The sequence below is a fragment of the Mastomys coucha genome, unplaced genomic scaffold (assembly GCF_008632895.1).
Source record: "Mastomys coucha isolate ucsf_1 unplaced genomic scaffold, UCSF_Mcou_1 pScaffold5, whole genome shotgun sequence".
In the NCBI taxonomy this organism is placed as follows: domain Eukaryota; kingdom Metazoa; phylum Chordata; class Mammalia; order Rodentia; family Muridae; genus Mastomys; species Mastomys coucha.
Genome location: NW_022196911.1, coordinates 45,977,740 through 45,997,069, shown reverse-complemented (window position 1 = coordinate 45,997,069; position 19,330 = coordinate 45,977,740). Strand labels below are relative to the sequence as shown.

Sequence of the window (19,330 nt, the reverse complement as noted above, 5' to 3'; positions counted from 1 at the left end):
CTTGCTCTGCACCAAAGCTCAGCCATTAGGAGATGCTGAGGAAATGCCTAGCTTGCCCCTGAACACCAGCTTCCTGCAGACTGATGATTGGTGAGAGCTGCAGAGACAGGCAGTCTGAGCTTTTCTGGGGTACGCTCTGGTTGATAAGGAAGGGTTCTGTGTTACAGGACTTGGTGACCTTCAAGGATGTGGCTGTGCTGTTCACCCAAGAGGAGTGGGGTCGGCTGAGCTCTGCCCAGAGGGCCTTGTATCGGGATGTGATGCTAGAGAACTACAGTAACCTGGTCTCACTGGGTAAGCTGGACAGCATGGGGCTGAGTTTACCTTAGGGGATCATGTTGGGGCTCTTGAGGTAAGCTGCAGAGGACAGGGCTCAGCTTCACCTCTGCAGGATTTATTGGGGTCCCTGCGATAAACTGGACAGCACGGGGCTCAGCTTCACTTCTGTGAGACTCTTCACCTCTGTGGTTCCCTGAACAACCGACTGGGTTGGAATTGGGCTCACTCATGATGCTGCCTTCACTCCTAGTATATGTCTATCCCCTTGATGTCCCCAGAGCTCTGTTGAAGTCTGGAGATGTGTCACAAGTGAGAGAGATGTGGGAACAGACTCTCTGTCAGATCCCAAGCCATCCTGTCCCACCCCATGCAAACATGCTCCCCTTCCTCTCTAGTCACCATTTCTAGAATATTCTGGGGACCGGGTCTCATCTTTACAATGACTTTTATGTCAATTATGAACAGATAAGATCATAGTTTTCTTCCTCTTTCACAGCAGGTCTCTTAGGATCTCGACCAGATATGTTCTTTCCCCTGGAAGAAGTGGAAGAACGTGTGTTGGAGGAGGCTCCCAAGGGCTTTGTTCTGGGTAAGGGCCATGCATGTGTGAGACATTGAGAGCAGCCCAGTTGGTGGGGACAGCTGCATGCATCTCAGCAAATGTGACATGCCTCAGCCACATTGGCCCAGCAAACATATCCAAACTGACATTCTGTATGGAAGTCTGTACATGTCTGAACCCTTCCTTCTCTCCTTGTTTCACATAACTCAGTGGTCTGTGGCTGGAGAGGTGGCTCAGCTGTTGAGACCACTCTCCCTCTTCCAGAGGACCCAGCTTCAGTGCCTAGTCCCCATATGGGGCAGCTCACAATTGTCTATAACTCCATCTCCAGGGGATCCATCATCCTCATCTGGCTTCCACAGGCACACTGCACACATGTTCATATACATAAATAAACATGAATTTTTACAAATTAGCTATCTAGGGGCTGGAGAGATGGCTTGGTGGTTAAGAGCACTGACTGTTCTCCCAGGAGTCCTGAGTTCAGTTCCAGCAACCAAATGGTGGCTCACAACCATCTGTAATGGGATCTGATGCTCTCTTCTGGTGTGTTTGAAGGGATGGCAGTGTACTCCCATATATAAAATAAATGAATAATTTTTTTAAAAAAAAATCCCTCCCCTCAAAAATTAACAGTCTGCTTGCTGCACTCCTGTGTTGGAGTGGCCTACTATATCCAACATGTAGGAGTTGCCTGCACTTCTCCATTGAGGAGGCTCCCTGGAATTCTGGAGACAGTTCTGTGCATGCTGAAGCACTTCTCTTTCTAGTGAAGCAAACACACATGTCCACCCGCCCCCCAATCTTGTTATTTAACCACATGGCGGTATATTCACCCAGCCGAGTTTAACTGTCCTCCTGTGCCAGGCTCGGTGCTTGCTATAGGTGCCAGAAGGGCCGGGCTTGTCATATACTTTGTTCCTTTGCTCACACATAAAGCAGTATGTCCCTGCTAGTGAGACTTGCTGCATGGAATGGGGAGAACATGACAGCTCAGTGGCCCTTGCTTGTCCTGTGAAGTGCCCTGGGACTTCTGACTCAAAGGTGGGGATGTATCTTCCTGCTACTTTGAAGTATTCCAGAAAGCTCCCTTGCCTTACCTAAGATCCTGTAACAATGCACTTTCTTGTAGCGTTCTACAGGCTATAAAATATCTTTTTTTTTTCTTGAGACAGAGTCTTTCTACATAGCCCTGGCTGTCCTGGAACTCCCTATTGTAGACAAGTCTAACTTGGAACTCACACAGGATCCCCTCCCTCTGCCTCCCAAGTGCTGGGATTCAAGTCGTGTGCCACCATACTTGGCCTGTAAAGTATCTGTTAAGACCTCTTACTATTTTTATCACTGTAATATGGTGAAATAGGCAAAGGTTTATATTTTATAGTTGACTTCTACCCATCTCAAATGTCTAGGGCTCAATGTTCGATGGAATTTATCTATCATAACTCAAAATTGCAGTTTTTTACAAAAGTATTTAACTTGCCACTGATGTAGCTCAGTGATAGAGCCTGCATGAGGTCCTAGGTTCAATCCCCAGTACATGGAAATAAAGAAAGGCTTTGACTCACCCTGTAGAATATTCTGTAGATTTGATCTTCTTTGACAGCCAAGTGTCTTAACTCACTGAGCCATCTTACCAGCCCAAAATCTCCAACATTTTAAGTGCTGACAAACCACCACACCTGACTTCAGATGACAGGTCACAATTAAAATTCAGACACAGAATCTCTCCTATATAGTTACCTTCTGCGGTATGCATAAGCTATACATAAACATAAGGGACATTCATATTTAATCCTGGGTCCCGTCCCAAAGACATGTCATTATGCATGTGCAGATATCTCGAAATGAAAAAAGCAACTGGAACACAGTTCCCAGGCATTTCAGTCAAGGGCTGCTCAGTTGTTTTAGATTAAAACTTCCCCATTGTTGCACCTATTACTCTTGGCTTAGCATGGACTGTTAGTTTTAATTAGTGCACACAGCATTAGGTTTCATTATAGTAATTTCAAACAAGACTTGTTTTGTTGAATCCCATGCTCTTCTCCTCCATCCCTCTGACCCTCCCATGACCACCTCGCTCCTCAACCTCCCTTCCATGTTTGTATCGCGTATGTCCTCTTGCCTGCTCCTTTTCAGCCATTCTTTCACCCTCTTGTAGTCTCCCTTCTTGCTTATTCATAGCCTGTACCCGCACTCATGTACAACACAGAAACATGACAAGTTGGGATGTAATGGGTGAGGACATGTAACTTTGGTTGGTTAGTTGATTTTTCAAGACAGAGTTTCTCTGTGCAGCCCAGTCTGTCCTGAAACTCTGTAGACCAGGCTGACCTCGAACTCAGAGATTGGCCTGCCTCTACCTCCTCCTACGTGCTGGGTTTAAGCTTTGCACCACCACTGTCCTATAATTTTTCTGAGTTTGGCTTACTTCCAATAATATAATACTTTCCCTCTCCTTCCTGTAGGACAAATTATTTAATATCCTAAGCCTGGGGCTTCTACCCCACCTTTCGTTATTGAGTTCCCAGATGAAAGACACACACACCACCTTTATACTTACAATAAGCCTTAAGTTGCACAATAGTTGGGCAGCTGCCTACCCTCTGTGTTGTTAGAATCTACTTTCCTATTGATAACCCCGAGTTATTACTTACCATTTACTGTGTTCCATCTGGGCTGCTCTTAACTCCAGTTGACCAGCCCACATGGCCACGTTTTGATGGCTCAGCTAAGCCATGGTGGTTTCTCCTTCCTTTCCTGAACTCTCTTCTTCTTTGTAGTCTCAAGCCCAGGAAACCTAAACCCCACCTATGTCTCCTCTGCCCCGCTGTGGGCAACTTTATTACTAACCACAGTTAACTGGAGGTAAGGTCACTCAGTGTTTTACTCTCTTTAAGGCAATTACTCTTGTGGGGCCCCAAACTAGCGTTAGAGTACAAGCAGCAGTAGACCAACCCACTACACCTTCCATTTTCCTGAAACTTGCATGGTTTCATAACATTCACTCTGTGTATTTTCCATATTTTCATTATCGTTACCTGTGGATGGACCTCTCAGCTGGGTCCATTTTCTTACTATTGCAAATTCAGCACCAGTAGACAGGGATGCACTGTGGTGGGATGCAGAGTGCTTGGGGATCTGTTCAGGCGTGAGATAGCAGTGTTATATGGTAAGTCTATATTTAATTTTTTTGAGAGATACTTGCTGATTTCCATATGGCTGAACTTTACACTCCCACCAGCAGCCCAGTTCCTTGCCAGCACTCATTCTTAGACAGTTATTTTTAATCACAGAAAGAAAAACATCATGATAGATGGCTTTGCTTTTTACATGTTCCGTCCTCTCTACCATTAGCTGACAGAGCTAACGGTGAAGTGGCACACGGAGTGGTCTGGCCTAGGCATTTATGCTTGCTGGTATGTTTAACCCCTAATGTCCTGTGAAGCAAGAATGATGGGTGCACTGTGCAGCTATCTTACCCAGTAAAGACAATGAATGTGCACTGAAACTGCTCTTGGATGGAAGGTTGGAATTAGCACAGACCCAACTGAGCCCAACGCTGTTGTGTTTCCCACATCACTTTTAATCCAGCAGAAGAATCCAAAGGATAACAACCAGACAGGCCTTGTATCTCAAGTTGCTGTTCCCTTCTTCCTTTATTAATCTGTTAGGTCTCTGCGGCTCATACTCTTTAGCTCCCCACTCTCTTTTTTGGTCTGTGAATGTATTTGTGGATAACCACCCAGAGTTTCATTCATAATTTTATTTCTATTTTAATTTGTGTGCATATGCAGATGCACACGTACAGAGGCCGGAAGATGTCTTATTGCTTGGGGCAGGCTGTCAGTCCAGAATCACTGAACCCAGAACTTGCTGTTTTTCAGCTGTACCGGTGGCCAGCAAGGCCCAGTGGTTTTCCTGTCTCTATCACCCTCCTCCTCAGTGCTGGGGTCCCAGGGGCTTGTGGCCACACTCAGCCTTTACATGCAAGTGGGGGGAGGGTGTCAGATTGTACATGCGTGTGCAGTGCTCCCAGAGACCAAAAGAGGGCATGAGATTCCCCTGTAGCTAGAGTTAACAGGCAGTTGTAAGTCACCCCAACACATACTGCCCCTACCACCACCACTATCAAGGCTGCTAGAAACAAAACCGAGGTCCCCTGGATGCTGAGCCATCTCCTTCGCCCACTAGCTTTATTTTCTGCCATATTTCCTGAGTCTTTCTTTTCTGAGTCACATTTTCTTGCTGTGGCAAGATACCTGAGAAATATGAGTCAAAAGGAAGTAAGACTTATTCTGGCTCAGTTTCAGAGTCTGTAGTCCATGGTGAGCTGTCTCCTGCAGCAAGACAGAAACACCATAGAAGGTAGGGGAGGAAAGCTCCTGCTTCATGGTGGCCTGGGAGCTAAGGAGACAAAACAGGACGGGGTCGGGAACAAGGTGAGCCCTTCAAAGACAAACTCCCAGTGACATGCTTCCTCCAACCGAGCCCTGCCTCCTAGTAGCTCTTTCTACTAGGAATAAAATTTAATAAGTTTTCTTAGTTTGGGTTTCATTGCTGTGGGGAAACACCATGACCATAGCAATTCTTATAAAGGAAACATTTAATTTGGGGCTGGCTTATAGTTTCAGAGATTTAGTCCATCATTTTCATGGTGGAAGGCATGGTGGCAGACCGGGTGCAGGAGGAGCTGAGAGTTCTCTATCTTGATCCACAGGCAGCAGAAGATAGCCATGTGCCACATTGGGCATAGCTTGAGCATAGGAGATGTCAAAGCCCGCCCCCACAGTGACACACTTCCTCCAACAAACCCACACCTACTCCAACAAGGCCACACCTTCCAATAGTGCCACTCCCTATAGACCCAGAATTCAAACACATGAGTCTGTAGGGTACATTCCTGTAACAAACCATCACAGAAGGTTAAGACTTGGGGATGTGGGGCTCGGTGCACAAATGCTTGCTGCACAAACATGAAGACCTCAGATCCCTACTTCTTGGGTAGAAGCTGGGCATGGCAACAGACAGCTGTAACCCTAGCATGGGAGGGCAGAGGAGGGAAGATGCCAGGGATCACCCAGGGAGCACTCTCCAGCCAGTCTATTAAAGCAGCAAGCTCCTAAGAGTGTGAGTCTAGCCATGGTTATTGCCATACTGTCTTGTTATATTATCTTACAAGTCGTACAATGTGTCCCAATGCCGCTTTAACCGTGCAGGTACTAATACACTCTAAGCCAGAGAAACACAAAGAATATCCATGAAGGAACCTCCTGTGAACACTACTGAAAACTGACATAGATGACGTGGTCTTCTTTCCTGTTTCACTTGTCTTGCTAAAGGCATATATCCAGTTTTTAAATGCTTGCTTTTTAATCTCTTGGTACCTTGTTTTCTGTAGTATTTCCCTCTTTATTGGATTTAGTTTCCTCTTTTTTCTAATCTCTTCAGATTAGTAGTCAGCATCTATATATTTACTATATTTGAAAGCTTTAAGCTGTCCTGTGAGCTCGTTTATATCTGTATTTACAGCACCATTCATTTTGGAAGATTTCTAATTAGTGTCATGCTTTCTCCTTTGAGGTGGCAGTAATGCAGAAATGCATCACTTTCTTTCTTTCCTCCGATTTTGACTTTGAACATTCAGATGTTCATTCTACGTGTGCACATAGCTGGAGATGTCCTGTTCTGTGCCAGGAGAATTACCCCTTCAACAGAAGTCCATTTTCTCTAATGCTGTGGGATTTGTCTGATACGAACATAAGCACCATCTTTCTTTTACATTTTAAATCCTTTCTATTCTTTTATCTTTACTATTTCGGTGTCTGTATTTTCCTATTTCTTTGCTAATGGCCTGTAGCTGGGCTCTGTTTGTTTAGATTACCCCCACTCTGTGTGGGGTTGGTGTCTGCACTCCTGTTCCTACTGTTCATTCACCTGCTTTAAATCCCTTTTTATCTTTCTTCCCTTCTCTTGGGTTGTTTTTATTTTTCCACATTCGTTCTGTTTTAGCTCATTGATTTACAATCTGTAGACTTTTAGTGGTAAATGTAATATTTAGAAGCCAGTTTTTTATTATCCAAACTAATAATGTTTTCATACAGGACTAGGAATGTAGCTCAGTGGGTGGAGTCCTTGCCTAATGCGCACCAAGCTCTGGCCAATCCCAGCAATGCATAAACCTGACTTTCTGTGCACACCTATAAACCCTGAGTTTAGGAGATGACGGTGGGAGGATTTAAAGTTTAGGGTCATTGTCTCAGCTGCATAGTGAACTTGAGGCTGGCTGGGGCACCTGAGATGCTGTCTCAAAACAAAGAAAAAGGAATCCTGATGACACTTGAGCCTTTCTGTGTTAAACTGCTTCCTGTCCCTTCTTTGGTGTTGCTTGTCAAATATTTTTTCTGTGTATTTTAGTGCTACAAATGTCAAGGTGTTGTAATTACTATATAACATGATCTATATTTATTGTCCAAGATTTACATTTCTAACTACTTGTTCCTTGCATTTCTGTATTTCCACATGTTTGCTCCTTTCGTCAGGGACATTCGTGGTTTCCTATAGACACAGGCATGGTCTTTTGTTTATTTGTTTATTTAGTAGGTGGTTATCTACTTTTGTGTTGACTCTTTGAACTCCTTTTGGTTGACTTCCTCTTTTGAGTTTGGCGATTTGGTTCTTTTAACACTTGGCATGTTATGTCTTCTGGGTTCTGTGGTTTGCCTTGACAAGACTTTTTTTTCTGCCCTTACTGGCAATGGAACTGTACTGGAACTTTCCATATGTCCTTTGGCTTTCAGTCATTCTTCTCTGATGTGCCTAGATGGACTTTGGCTTTGATCATGTTCATTTACAGTAAGGGTGTATCTTCCAAGCTCGTGATTTAAGACTTAAAATGTACCCGTTTGTTTTTCCCAGTTATTTGTTAGCATAGTATGGTCTACATAGAGATTTTTAAAGTATTTTTTTAATTGTATTTTTGTGTGCTTTCTTTGTAGGCATATATTTTTTAAACCTATGTTAATAACTGTACTTAAATGCTTAACTTCTGTTGGCATTCCTCCTAGGCTCTGCCCAACAGTTACCTGGTAAGAGCTAGGCAGGCCAGGCTTGCTATAAAAGGGGTCTTGGGCCTCTCCTCCCCCTATCTGCCCCTTCTCACTCTCTGACTCTCTTCTCCCTGACCCCCACCCCGCATGTTCCTGGCTGGCCTCTCTCTCTCTCTTTCTCTCTTTCTCTCGCTCTTTCCCCCCACCCCCCGTCTCTACTTCCTTCTCAACTCCCCTTCCCATGCCCTAAATGAACTCTATTCTGCATTATACTGGTCCTACGGCTGGTACCTCAGGGGGAAGAGGGCTCGCCGAGGCAACCCTCCCACCTCACCATACCACTCTACAAAATATATCTTGGCCTTTTTTTTTTTTTTTAATAAAACACAACAACCTCCCTTTTAGTCCATCACCCATCAGAGATAGTAGAAAGGAAAGGTTAATAAGGCAAAGAAAAAATAAGGACTTGTTTAGAAATAGTCCTTTGGAGTATATCCAATCTGCATTGTCAGGATGTCAGCAGTTCAATTCACATGAGTCAGCAGCAGTAGCTCAATCCACTCACAAATGCCATTCATGGATCAGCAACAGCAGTTTCATCCAGAAGAAAATGTGAGACTCTGTCAATGGGCACGAGTCTAACAAAGTGGTAAGAAGCCACCAGAACATCACCAGAAGTTTTTTGGTGCATTTCTCTCTACTAAGTCATGACATTGAACAATGGTCAGCAAAGAGTGGCAAGGCGAACCAATGCCACACAGCATTGTCCACTGCCTGTTGGCTTGTATTATACCCTTTCCAAACACCACATGTTCTCTCAAGTGTCTGCTCCACGAAAACATTACATGCCCCTTTTCCAGGCTGCTTCCAGAAAAACTCCACATGTCTGTTCTCAGCAAAACATCCTCTCATGTGGCTGCTTCAGCAAAAATATCCTCTCATAAAACAGTTTTTAGAAAAAAAAAATCACATGACACAACTGAGTCTCAAAAAAAATAATAAAACCCAAAAATTTCTACTTCATTTTTTGATTAAATTTTTCATACAATATATTTTGATCATGGTTTTTCTTTCTTCCCCCTAGAACCTCCCCATGTAAAGATATCTTTCTCTAGAGAATTTTTGAGACAGAATCTCTTTTTTAAAAGATTTTTTATTTATTTGTGTGTGTGTGCACATACATGTATGCATGTGTGTGTGCCTGTGTGAGTGCGTGAATGTTTACCTGCGTTTGTCTATGTACCATGTACATACTTGGTGCACACAAAGCCAGAAGAGGGCATTGAATGCCCTGGAACTGGAGTAATAGACAGATTTTAGACACTGTGTGGGTGCTGGGAATTGAACCACAGTCTTGACCACTAAGCCATATCTCCAGCCCCAAAAACTTACTCTTTAACCCAGGTTAGCCTCAAACTCATGGTGGTCCTTCTGCCTCAGCCTCTCAGATGTTGGGATTACAAGCATGAGATAGCTTTTGTGGTCTATATTAGATATTTTTGAGCTTTGAAAATCAGATAAAATCTATTTAGTCAAAGACAAAATAACAGTTCTCAGAATTCCAACCCAGATGCTCTGAAATCAGGCTCCCAACACTGCTGCCGTCCTCCTGTGGTCATATCTCTGGCCATTTCCCTTCATATTACCACCTTAAGTCTCCAGCTACCGTTTCTTTGTTAGCATTGTTTGTTTGTTTGGTTGGTTGGTTGGTTTTTTGAGTCAGGGTTTCTCTGTGTAGCCTTGGCTGTCCTGGAACTCACTCTGTAGACCAGGCTGACCTCGAACTCAGAAATCTGCCTGCCTCTGCCTCCCAAGTGCTGGGATTAAAGGCGTGCGCCACTACCACCCAGCTCTTTGTTAGCATTGTTAATGGTTGTTCCTTTTGTTCTGGCAAGCTGTTGCACCAGAGTAAAAGTGACATTTCTGTTGCCAATATCTTTCAGGGGGGATTACAATGGCCATGAGTAAGAAGTTCCTCAGGGCACATATCCCTCAAAAAGGATCAGATCAATGGATAACGAAGGAGAGAGCCACCAGAGAGACTAACTTGTTAGATTGGCTATGCCAGGAAGGTCAGGAGGTCAAGTTGCAGCAAGTGGTCCTCACCCAACAGGACACTCCACCAAAGGTGAGGGAGCAGAACATCAAAGGGTCTGACAAGGGCTGCACAGCGAGCTCCTCACCCATCCAAAGTCAGAGATCTCAAGCAAGCAAAAAAGCTTTTGAATGCAGCAAGTGTGGAAAAGCCTTCACTAAGAGTTCCACCCTTAAGAAGCATCAGAAGCTTCATACTGAAAAACTCAAGCCAAGTCAGAAAACACCAATGAAAGAGAAACGGTATGAATGCAGAGAGTGTGGGAAAGCCTTCCACCAGAGTACACACCTCATCCACCACCAGAGAGTTCACACTGGCGAGAAACCATATGAGTGTAAGGACTGTGGCAAGGCCTTCTCTGTGAGCTCTTCCCTTACCTACCACCAGAAAATCCATACCGGAGAAAAGCCCTTTGAATGTAATGTTTGTGGAAAGGCCTTTATCCGGAACATACATCTTTCCCACCATCACAGAATGCATACTGGAGAGAAACCTTTTCAATGCAACATTTGTGACAAAGCTTTTGTTTGCAGAGCACATCTTACCAAACACCAGAACATTCACAGTGGCGAGAAGCCCTATAAATGTAATGAGTGTGGGAAAGCCTTCAACCAGAGTACAAGTTTTCTGCAGCATCAGAGAATCCATACGGGAGAGAAACCCTTTGAATGCAACGAGTGTGGCAAGGCCTTCAGGGTGAACTCTTCCCTTACTGAGCACCAGAGAATCCACACTGGGGAGAAACCATATCAATGTATCGAATGTGGCAAAGCATTCAGGGATAACTCATCCTTTGCAAGACATCGCAAAATTCACACTGGAGAGAAACCTTACAGATGCGGCTTGTGTGAGAAGGCTTTCAGGGACCAGTCAGCCCTAGCACAGCATCAGAGAACTCACACCGGGGAAAAGCCTTACACCTGTAACATATGTGAGAAAGCCTTCAGTGACCATTCAGCCCTTACCCAACATAAGAGGATTCACACGAGAGAAAAACCATACAAATGTAAAACCTGTGGGAAAGCTTTTATCCGAAGCACGCACCTCACTCAACACCAGAGGATTCACACGGGAGAAAAACCTTACAAATGTAACAAGTGTGGGAAAGCTTTCAACCAGACTGCAAACCTCATTCAGCATCAGAGGCATCACATTGGAGAAAAGTGATAAGAAGGCAGTTCATAAGTGCGGTGGGAATGAGGTCATTTATTATTGAATAGAAGAGAGTACATAAACACAATGAAGTCTTTTATCACCATGGTTGTATTTTACTGGGATCCAGGTTTCATAATGCCGTGGGTCTTGAGAATCTTAAGAATGGTGAACAACCTGCCTCAGTTGAATAGTAGTGCCTTTTTATTGGCCTGAATTACTGACTACCAGAACCAAAATGAAACTTCATTAAAAGCAGAAATGTCAGTTTATCAAACTTACAACTTGTTAAGATAATTACAAAAGTATGAGACTAAAGATTGAGAAGCAAAGGAACAAAAAAATTAAGAGAATGGTCTATATACATTTTGTTCTAGATTTTCTCATGTAAGAAAGCTGCCTTCTTTAATAGAACCCTTCGTCTCTCCTCACCCCCATCCTTGATGCCTAGTGTAAAGCAGGTGCCATAAGTAACTCAGGCAGGAGTCAGGAATTGGTTACATTATACTTCTCGTGTTTCAGCTACCCTTTGTCAAGTCCTCTAGGTCTGCCTGCCCCCTTCTTACCTGTGTTCTAGAAAGGTTCAGTTTGACTTGTGTGACCTTCTTCTGACTTAGTTCCAATTCTTACCACCATTTTCCTTGTTACCACCACCCTGGGCCTCATTCATAATGCAAGTCAGAATTGCAAGATCAGCAGGATCCGTGAGTCTAGATTTTATACCCAAGTCCAGCTTTCAGATCTCAAGGTCTCTTTCTGGAGGCAAAAGTCATGAAAGGTACTGTCTTGCCCAGTGGTACCCACCTCAGCTAACTATGATCCTGGTGTGATACCTAAGTAGGGGCTTTTCCATGACAGCCATTACCCTCTACCCATTCCAAACCATAGTAAAGTTAGTGTCCACATGAGTAAGGAGCCTGCTCAGTTTCCAGTGGAATGATCAGCACCATCTGGCTGTGGTTGCTATTCCTGTCCACTTCCACTTTTGTGACTTGCCATCTTCCCATATACAACATGATCGACATGAGATGAAGGCTCTAAGGCCAGTTCTTGGATGGTCTGACCCATTTCCTGTTCCTGGCTGGTCCTCTGTAGCCACTGCCTCCGAGTGGATCTGCCACTCCTGTATTATTGAACTGTGCATCCGGGTCCTCACCCAGCTTTTGGTTAGATTTCTGAAGTTATTAATTCTGTTCTACTATAAAAAGCAGAATGCTAATAATTTCTGCTTAAATATTTGAAAGCTCCTTTCTTTTCGTCCATGGGGCATCCAGCCACTTAAAGACTCTACTGCTCTGACAGCAGTGAACAACATATCGAGCAGTTCCGTGGGTCTTGAGATGAAGGATGGTACAGTTGACATTCTCTGACGATGGCCCAAAAGGCTGTGACAGACCAGACCAGCAAGCAGGTCTTTCATGGTTAATCCCTCAATATGTTTTTGTAGAAATCACATTCATAGTCATGCAGTCCCTGGGGACACTCTCTTCCATACCCCAGGAAAAGGGCTCTGTTCACTGCAAGGTGGTGTGCATTTCACAATGAAAATGGAACAGCCAATAATCTCATTCCAGGAGTGAAGTTCCTGGCTCCTGGTTTGTAAAGTGCCGCTTATGAAATTAGACAGTCCCATCCCCTAAAACAGTAGTAAAAGAAGAAGATATTCTGTACTGTGTCAGACTCTAGGTTGTTGCGCACACCCGGAAGTTTGGGGCACCCTCAACACCCAAACTCAGTTTTCAGCAAATAAAGCCCACCCGTGCAGGCAAGCCTCCCCTGTAGAGGGACTGAAAATTCACACCACACTCATACCACACATCTTCACTTAGGCACGTCAAGGGTGTTTCAAGAGGGTACTTGGCACTTGCTGGGTTCTCACACATCTGTCTGCAATCTCACATTGTTAGACCTGCAGATTGTGCATTAGCCTACAGCACCCTGTTTCCTGCTACTGACATCTGCTTTCAGCACTATCTACATGACCTACCCTTTCTTTCATCAGACAAACCCTCCTTAGCCTTTGCCTTGAGTCTCTTGAGAGTTCCCAAGTTCCTTTTTGTTTTGTATTGGGTTGCTTTGAGACAAGCTCTTTGTAAGCCAGGCCTGTGGAAAAGCCACTATATAGTCCAAGATGGCCTCACGTTGATGGTGATCCTCCTGCCTCAGCCTCCCAAGTGTCCAGCTTAAGAGCCACATCTCTAAGTTTGCTGCTCATCTTTGTGTTAATGACAAAGGTGCTGCTTCCAGATGGCTAAAGCCTGTATCAGGGTGACAGTCTTCCCTTATCTTGGTGACAGCCTAGGAGGGTGTCTTTCTCTGAGCTTATCTTCCTCAGGTGTAGCACGTGAAATTATATTCATTCGTTCATCTCTTTCTCAAGAGGCAGAAAGACAGTAAATTGCCAGTTATACCTGGGCCAACTTGAATGTCTTACAATGCTCCTTGGCTGGACAGTGGCTTTCTGATCTATCAAATGATTAGCAGTGCCTTGACTAGGAGAGTCATTGCCTGGGTACCATTCTGTTCTTTTCTACTCTGAAGTAGCATGAACTATCTATGTGTACCTCAACATCACCTCTGACACCTAGTGTGAATTCTCAGGACCCCTGAGATAAGTATATTCTCCTGTTGCGGGAAATATTTAAAAAGGCACCATCCCTTGCTATACCTGGCCACTATCTGTCCGAGGTCTGGCCAGCCAGACACTGGTGGGCATGGCCAGTCTGTTCTCATCTTGTGGAGGCTGACTCAAAGCTCCAAAAATCTCTCCACCACGCTCACTTAGTTCCTGCTAGCGGGTTGCTACCACAACAGCCCTATGCTTTAAAATTCCCATGGCCTTTTGAGGTGCACTTCTGGCAAACCATGCTTTGCCACTGTACCTTTCTCTGGAACCCGGTCGAGCAGCCACATGAAGGAAAACACCACACAAACTTAGATCAGAATCAATGGTAACTCAATCGCTGGCCGCAACAACTAGAATCCTAATCTTGTAAGCCATATCAAATCTACATCCTCCGGAGGTGAGTCCTGGTGGATTGGATCAGCCATCTAAACTGGGCAGACACTAGTAGCTACATCTTGTCCTCCCCCTGTCCCCATCCAAAAGCCTGTATCTCTCTCCTGCCTCTTCTCTTCCTCCCCCCAACCCGGAAGTCCCAGCTACTCACCCAGTGATTGGTTTCTTTATTCATTAGAAGGGTCACATGAAGTCCTGAGTACTTGATTCACTCCTCATCCAGACCACCTTCTTAGAGAAGTTGAATTAACATCAAAATACAAATAGCACCAGGGCTATCCACAACATTCTCCTGCCAGAGTGGTATGCCTTTAATCCCAGCATGCAGAAGGGAGAAGCCCAGCAGATCTCTTTGAGTTTGAGAAGAGCTATGGCTATGTAGAGAGACCCTGTCTCATTAAAAAAAAGTTTCTAGCAGGTGCTATCTTCTGACCTGCCTGATTTTAGAATTCAATTACTGAGAATGGCTTTTCTCCATCCTGCTGGTCAGGTTAATCTCAAGGCAATTGTTGGCATCAGGGCCTTAGAAACCCTCACATAGGCGGGCCTCACAGACCCGTTGTCAAGGCAACAGCCGCCATATTCCCAGAATCCATTGGGCTCACCTCCCATCTTTACCTGCAGCCACCACTTCACTACTTACATGTATGTATGGGGAATGCCCCTCCCTTCCTCTTGCTCTCCGCTTCTTCTTTTTCCATCACTACCCTCCCCTTCTCAATTAAACCTCTTACACATGGAACTGTTTGGGCCTAGTATGGTGTGTCCTGACATGAGCCACCATTCTAACACATCAGCAATTGCTAGGGAGAGCAATTCCTTCCATCTCTAGATATCACAGTCTTAATGACTGACCACTTATGTGTCCTAACCATGGCAGAAGGACCAGTACTCGGGACCTTTCAAGATCATAGCTTGTAAGCTGGCCATGGCACTTCTTCAGCAGCTCTCATCAAACACTCTATTCACTCTCTGAGCTCCACACAGTGCATAGAGATGGCTCCCAACACGCCCGGAGGGCATTCACCTCAGAAGTGCCTGTGGCATCCTGCTCCAGGGAGGCTAGTTTTCCCTTCTTTGTGCAGCAGCCACTGGAGCTACCTGTCCTGGGGAGGAAAACTACCCTTTCCCTGTTTGTCTAAGATTTTATGACCCTGGCCATCCTAGGTTGCATGTCTGACCTGCCACCTTCTTCCATATCCACTCACTGCTTTCCACATGACCTTTTGGTGGCTGAAGTTAGCTCAGAGGGGACGAGCACTTGCTGTTCTTCCCGGGGACTGGAATCAGGCTCCCAGTACAACATCAGATGGCTCAGGTGTGCCTGTAACTCCAGCTCCAGGTGATCTGAAGCCTCCAAGGAGATTAGTGTTGTTAGCTGTGAGAAATTAATTACCTTGGCCCAGGTCATCCATCTGGTAGACCGGACCTAAGCTTGTTTTGTTTGTTTGTTGTTTACGTGTATGGGTGTTTTCCTTGCATGTTTATGTGGGTTATTTTGTACTTGCCTGATGGATGTGGAAGCCAGGAGAGGGAATTGGAGTCCCTGGATGAAGTAACTTCATTGCCAAAAAGGTGCTATGAAAGCTATCAGCATTTTATTTCTGTTCATCTAACACTCAGAGCAGGCCCCAAATCCCAAGAGATGAAAGCTATTTAGGGAAATTTTCACAGTTAGAAATAAAACCATTCAGAAAAATAGAGTATTTCACTTTTGCTATTGATGTTCTTTGTTTCTTCAGATAAGGGTCTCATGTATCCCAGGTTGGACTCAAACTAACTAGGTAACTAAGGCTGGGCTTCAAACTCCTGATTTGCCTGCCTCTACTTACCAAATGCTGGAAACCCAGGTGTGTGCCACCATTCTGAACAGTTAAGGGTGTGTCTGAAGTTGTTTCACACTATCAGATAATGGAAGAATAGTTACATGCAATTTAACATTTTTATTACATTTTTAGAAGAAATTCTGCAAACTGATAAGAAGCAACAGAAAACTAAAGTCAAGTGAGGAAATGTTATATTTGTTAGCTAGAATTTATTCAGTACACTGAAAAGTAATACATGTGATAGCTTATTAGGGTAAGTTTGCAAGAAGCAAGCATGTCTTAAAACCAGAATAAGTGTGACAAAAACTTCATGCTGTTGAGAAAGTACAAACATATCATTAATATAAAAGATAATAAATCTCTTACCTGCCAGTCTCAACAGCTCCCATGGGAAGAAAGGTTATGAAGAGGTGAGCAAAGTGGGCCTCCCCCAAGACACGACCTTCCTCTGCTGTGAGCAACTCAGACTGCACAGAAGAGCTAACAACAAATATGGACTACGCCTCCAATCCAAACCTCAGATTTTGCTGGACCTGATGATGTATACCAGGAAGAATAACTCAATGACAGATGATACGGTGAAGCCTTCAGGTATAGCCCTGTTCTTATTCCTGAGGAGACAACCTCTACTAGCAGAATCCCTTATAAGAGTCACAATTTTGAAAAAAAAAAAACTATAAAATTCTATTTCCATTTGATTGACCAGTTATCTGTTAATTCAAAGCTATGAAGGAGAGACTCTTAAGGAGTTGCCTGTTCCCCAATGAGCACAAAAAGAAAAAAAAAAGGAGAGAGAAAAGAGCCAAGCAGAGGAATTTCAGGAGATGAGATACCTCTTGTCAAAGTCACAATTTGGTTACACGGCAGAATTCAGAAAGGAAAGAAACCTCATTGTTATATTAAATATGAAAAGTCCCCAATAACAGAGGACCTACTGCTCTCAACAATATTGGTCATGATATGGAGAAAATCAACAATTGAATGCTGGAGAGAGAGCTGGTAGGAGGAAGGTGGAAGTCATTGTGTATTAAGGAATTCCCACCAGAGGACAAGGATGACTGGACATAAAGTGGGGGCTTTGGCAGGAAGCCAGGATTCTAGTCAGTAACCTTAGCTGTATCTGTGATGTGTTTCCAGGGAAAACAAAGCCCCAGAAAACCATAGATTTAAAAGAAGAGGAGGAGGAGGAGGAGGAGGAGGAGGAGGAGGAGGAAGAGGAGGAGGAGGAAGAGGAAGAGAAAGAGGAGGAGGAAGAGAAGGAAGAAGAGGAACAGGAGGAGGAAGAGGAGGAGGGGAGAAAAGAAAAAAGAAAAAGCTTTCAACTAGAAGTCAAAATTTACTGCATAGAAGAAACACAAAAAGGGGCTGGAGAGATGACTGCTCTTCCAGAGGTCCTGAGTTCAATTCCCAGCAACCACATGGTGGCTCACAACTCTCTGCAATGGAAACCAATGCCCTCTTTTGGTGTGTCTGAAGACAGCCACAGTGTACTCATATAGAAACACAAAGACAACAGTAAGTACGAGAAAACCTTTATTCAGACCGTGGCTCACTGACTCTAGAACTGATCATAGAGGTAAAAAAAACACTATGAAAACAGTCACATGGACAAGGCTTTTCTCAAGAGAACACATTTCACACTCTTGAGGATTTAAATAGGACAGAAGCCTCAGCATGGAGCGTCAGAACTCACTTGGCAGTAAACGCAGAGCTGTGCTTCGCACTGTGGGAAGCTGGAAACACATCGAGTGAGGACGAGCTAAAGTATTCTAAAGAGAAGCCTGTTGTCTTAAATGCTAAATGAAATATTCTGTCTCAAGGTCCAAACTCATTCTACCTCGGAGCATCTGTCCACTGAAGTGCAGCTCACTTTCAAAAGCTAGCTCTGTACCTTAAATACTGGAGAATTCACAATAAATTAAAGCAACATTTAACTCAATACGTTAAAACAAAAACAAGGAAAGAAAAGTTCCCTAACTAGAAAACAGCTCTGTAAAAAAAACAAAAACAGACAACAGTGAAAAAATAAAGCCCATGCCTCAGACCCACCTTTCAGGCAGGTGGTCCAAGAATATATGTGGGGGAGCTTTTATTCTCATCCTAATAATTCAAAACTAAGCTGGGCATAGTGACACACACCTCTGATGCCAGCACTTGGGAAGCAGAGACCAGCAGATCTCTGTGAGTTTATGGCCAGCCCGGTCTACATAGTGAATTCCAGGAGAGCCAGAGTTACATAATGAGACCTTCACTCTAGATGATGATGATGATGATGATGATGATGATGATGATGATGATGATGATGATGATGATGATGATGATGATGATGATGACTAAACGCAGAAACAAGGCAATTCATGGACACCCTGACCAAAGTCCAGCTATACTTTATCATCTCTTACCCACACTAATGTGTTGGCATTTCTTCAAGTTGGAGCAATCTATGGAAACATACACAGCAGAGAAAAACTGCCAAGCTTTTTGGATGACCACAGGGAATCAACCTCATAGAAGCCCGCCTGCCCCAGTTCCCTGTATCATCCCTCTCTCTGCTGCAGGCCCACACTCGGTTCCCAGAGCCCTCATACAGGCTCTGCTCAGGGAAACGATATTTCCCCAAATGCAGACCCCAAGTTTCCCATTGTGGCAACTGCACCCCTCAGCTCTAATCCTGGATTTCTTGTTGAGGTTTTCACATTCTGACAGACACCCTGGTCAGCCCCTAGATTATAGGGTTGGATCAAGGTAAATCTTATCAAATCTGGGCAAGTCCTGGCTTCACCATAGGCTTGAATGCCCACTCAGAAGGTGTCAGTTTAGTCTCTGTCTTCAGGAAGAATTGAGTATTTCCTACTGTGGGTAGGAAGGGCAGAATGAAGAGGTTGGCATGCTCAAGAAAGCACAAGTCCAGTGTGGATCAGGGTATAGCTTTCTGAAGTCATGCCCATCCATTCCTGGCCTCTGATGGTCTCTGTGGATCTTTCACAGCTTCCACTTTGAAGCCAGGAGATGCAAAGGAAGGGCAGAGAGCAACCTGTGGCACCCACACTCATCCTTGCTACTTGGCGTCCTCTGCATTCTCGCTCTTGGGCGGGGCCGCCACCGTGGAGGTCTTCTTGAGGCTGCGCTTCCGCTTCTGCACATTCTGCTCTGGATGGAACAGGATGACGTAGGTTTTGGGCACGTAGAGCATGCCGAGGGACACTGACGCACTCAGGCTCAGGGACACAGTCAGTGTGGTCGTTTGGATGTAGATCTAAGCACAGAGGAGGGAGCAAGACTGGACTTAGCCCTGATCTCTCTCTCTCTTTCTCTCTCTCTCTTCCCTCCCTCCCTCCCTCTCTCCCT

General features: G+C 44.5%; 2 protein-coding genes across 3 annotated transcripts in view; one reads left to right on the top strand and one right to left on the bottom strand.

Moving 5' to 3' along the window:
• Znf454 (zinc finger protein 454) overlaps nucleotides 1–19,330 on the top strand; it is a 124,740-nt gene that overhangs the window by 50,583 nt on the left and 54,827 nt on the right. Inside the window, 3 exon segments of the mRNA XM_031351756.1 lie at nucleotides 776–868; nucleotides 9,834–10,854; nucleotides 11,023–11,130. Of these exon segments, the coding sequence (XP_031207616.1) occupies nucleotides 776–868; nucleotides 9,834–10,854; nucleotides 11,023–11,130 (1,222 nt within the window).
• The window catches only part of Grm6 (glutamate metabotropic receptor 6), a 14,327-nt gene continuing 13,842 nt past the window's right edge, over nucleotides 18,846–19,330 (bottom strand). For both annotated transcript variants that reach the window (XM_031351757.1, XM_031351758.1), the window contains one exon: nucleotides 18,846–19,238. In XM_031351757.1, the coding sequence (XP_031207617.1) occupies nucleotides 19,041–19,238 (198 nt within the window). In that variant the 3' untranslated portion in view covers nucleotides 18,846–19,040. The remainder of the gene's footprint in view (nucleotides 19,239–19,330) is intronic.